Source organism: Arachis duranensis, chromosome 10, assembly GCF_000817695.3.
Source record: "Arachis duranensis cultivar V14167 chromosome 10, aradu.V14167.gnm2.J7QH, whole genome shotgun sequence".
NCBI classification, from domain to species: Eukaryota; Viridiplantae; Streptophyta; class Magnoliopsida; order Fabales; family Fabaceae; genus Arachis; species Arachis duranensis.
In genome coordinates this window covers 1,007,801-1,011,043 of record NC_029781.3, presented here as the reverse complement: position 1 = coordinate 1,011,043, position 3,243 = coordinate 1,007,801, and the positions used below count along the sequence as shown (strand labels likewise).

The following is a 3,243-nucleotide window of genomic DNA, read 5'->3' as shown; positions in this document are numbered from 1 at the left end:
AAAAATTTATTTACATTATTTAGATATTAGTTATTTATAAATGTTATTAAATTTATTTATTTTTTTAATTCTATTTAATTTAAAAAAAATTTAAAAATTTATATTCAAAATTTTATTTTCTCAATCCTATTAACATTTTAAATTTAAATAATTTATTTTCTCAATCCTATAAGACAATTTTCACCTCAGAATTGTACCAAAAATAAAAAAGAAAAAATATAAAAAAAATAATTAAAATCTTGTGATTTGGTTTTCATTTGTTGTTAGGACTTAAGAGGGAAAAAGGAAGAAAGAAACAATACGGCGTCGTTTAGGTTGATATGGCTCTTTGTGTCGCATGGGTACGCGAATTTAGCTGAACTAAACTCAAATCGAAAAGAAAAGAATCAAAATTTGCTGCGTTCATTTCTTATTTGAACTCGAATAGGAAGAACAACGATGGCGTGCTTACATGATCACAGTTGCGAAGACCACGATTGTTCCACCGATTGGTCTCTATACAAGCACATCGACCTCTCCAAGGTTTGTCCTTTCTCTCTCTACAAACCCCCCATTTCTCCCAGCAACCTATTCTTAATCAAATTGGGTCAGTTGGGGTAATCTAGTTTGTTGATGATATTGGATTTTAGTTTACTGAACCCATGGTTTGGATTTGGAGTATATGTATGCACTATAACTTAGTGAATCACATTGAAAGTGTAATGCACAGTTAGTGTTTGACAAAATGCGTAGCTGGGTTTTGCTGTTCATTTTGATCATGCTTAGGTGTGTTTATGTGTGCTTATATGGTTTCATGGTTTCTGTGTCTTTCAAAGCAATTATTAATAGGAAGTCGTAAAAAATTCCTCTGATTCTTCCAGTGATTCTGTTAAAAACATAAAATCATTTTTCAGGTATCTGCTTTGAATGAGGCAAGACCAGGAAGTGTTAAGTCAGTTTTTAAAGCTTGGGAGGAGCGTCTGAATTCTTCTGGGGTAATACATTCAACAATCCACTTTAGCTCCTTTTTTATTTTCTCATTGAATGAAATGAACTTCTTGCTTCCATTTTGTCATGTTACTTTTATTTCTATTGCTAGATACGAGAGTTTCGAGGTTCACTGTTTCTGTATTCTGGTCTTTTAACTTATAATGATATATCCCTTTTGGCCCTCTTGTTTTCAACAGGAACACTTGGAAAGCAATGAGGGTGATCCTGAGTTACTTGTTTTCATTCCGTAAGTTTCTATTGTCTAAACAGTGAAGCCTTTTGTGTTTTGTGAATGCTGAACTGACAGTTCTCATGTTTTAATATGCTATATTGACTATATTTTTTATTTTACTGTTATTATATATATACTGCAGATTCATGAAGTTTGTTGCATATAGATTTTCATTTCTATTTTATTATTTTGATAAATGTACTGTTTGGCAGTTTATGACTGCTAGAAGGCCAAAGGCCAAGATTATTTATTTAATTTTTTGGGGAGAGACTTCCTTTCATCCTAATGGCTTTCCATTGCATTCCAGCCATGAAATTCTGCATGTTTCCGTGTTCAACTTTCTGCTAAAAGCATTAATGGCACTTACTTTTCTTTTCTATCCTATCAGTTCTTATGGAACCTTTTCTTTTTGGATGCTTTGTGAAATAGATTTACTTCAGATGTCAAAATCAAAAGCATATCCATAGTAGGCGGAGCTGATGGGACAAGCCCTGCTAAAATGAGAGCGTAAGTTGTTTGGTTTTGGAGCAGCTTTTCCATGCCTTCCCTTTGCAAGTGGAATTTGGTAGTAATTCCTGAAAATAATATTTTAAGTTCATATATAAGTATTAGCCACCACAACTTTAGTTTTACAACAACCGACTTTGATTGTCATGAGTCGTTTGCCTGCTTAAAGCTGTCATCTGTTGCTATTTGTATGATTGCTTGCTTATATTCTCTGTTGGATGTTAAGAAAACAATTCAAATATGTTAGAAAATACTTGTAAGATCCTTTAGTTTTACTGTTATAAATGACTAGGTGTACTGACGCCGACATCTAGCTTGTGGAGGAAAGGTTGTAAAATGAAAGACGAAAATGTAGATAGATGGCTATATGCATTTTGACATGTTCCTTATTACTTGCTTTTACATAGGTGTAATGCAGTCTAGTTTTGGACCTGATTCAATAGACTTAGTGTCATCTCTATGTAATACCTGGCCTTCGTAAAGTACCTGATTAAGCGACTGAAAACTTTGAATTCAATTAGGTTTATCAATCGAGATGGAATTGACTTTTCAGATGCACAAAGCATGCAAGCCATTCAGGTAATAGGTTCTTTAAAAGGATTTCAAGGAATTCATTGATTGACCCAACTCCACAACATATATGAAACTAACTGTTTTATTTTGTGAAGGAATGGGATTTGGCTGAGAATATGCAAGGAGTATTGGAATACCAGACAAGGTAATCATGTTGCACTTGTCACTTTAGTACCTCCGTTACATTAGCTTGTCAGCATGTGTCCTTGCTTTCTTGGTATTTTAATATATCAATCCTTTTCATTAGATATTCAAAATTTCAAAGTGTGGGAAATATTACGCTGCACTTTCCTGACAATTTTGGAGCCGATACAAGCAAAATCCACTATATTGGCCTTAAAGGCGAAGCCACTCAGGTACTTTAATTACTAAATTCAGGGCTATTAGCCGAATTGTTTGCATTCATTACCCTGAATAATTACTTTCTTATTGTACAGTTAAAAAGGGATGTGGTTGCAACTATTGTTTATGAGGTTATGCCAAATCCTTCTGATCACAAGTAAGTATTGAACTCTTAACATCATTTTACTACCAATCCATTTTTTTGTATTGCTTCCTAGTTCCAATGTATAGCTTTGTTTAAAAGCTTGGGCTCCTGAGCCTTCACTTTCCAATTTCTTTTGTAGGACGCGTGCTGAAACTGGTGGTGGTTTTTCGCATGTCGAATAAGCACGGCTAATTGGCTATGGTGTTATTTACTCACAGGATAACCATCTGAAATCAACTAGCTTACCCCCATCATATTTTCTCCTTTCTTGGGACAAAAGAGTACAGTTGGATAATTACAATCTAAGTTGAAGAAATAACTTTGATATATACATTTCATGAGATTCTGTGACACAGACTTGTTGATCTGGATGATGGAATGTAGGATAGTACAAATCCTACACATCATGAAGAATATGGCCTTTCGGCAAAAAGCTAAGGAAAAAGGTTGGAATATGAATTTCAATTTTATGTAA

General features: G+C 33.8%; 1 protein-coding gene across 1 annotated transcript; it reads left to right on the top strand.

Annotated features, from left to right (window-relative positions):
* Positions 1 to 316: 316 nt before the first annotated feature.
* Positions 317 to 3,243, top strand: LOC107468189 (uncharacterized). Its single transcript, XM_016087444.3, has 9 exons — positions 317 to 522; positions 894 to 974; positions 1,167 to 1,216; positions 1,631 to 1,708; positions 2,230 to 2,287; positions 2,377 to 2,426; positions 2,529 to 2,637; positions 2,719 to 2,780; positions 2,908 to 3,243. Exons 1-9 carry the CDS (start codon positions 439 to 441, stop codon positions 2,948 to 2,950), a joined length of 615 nt encoding a protein of 204 aa, XP_015942930.1. The 5' UTR covers positions 317 to 438; the 3' UTR covers positions 2,951 to 3,243.

Bases quoted from the DNA above. Each gene is read 5' to 3' on its own strand.
- LOC107468189 (XM_016087444.3), top strand. From the start codon at position 439: ATGGCGTGCTTACATGATCACAGTTGCGAAGACCACGATTGTTCCACC. The intron at 975-1,166 runs GTAATACATTCA...TGTTTTCAACAG, and splicing joins AGCGTCTGAATTCTTCTGGG to GAACACTTGGAAAGCAATGA. The intron at 2,638-2,718 runs GTACTTTAATTA...CTTATTGTACAG, and splicing joins TTAAAGGCGAAGCCACTCAG to TTAAAAAGGGATGTGGTTGC.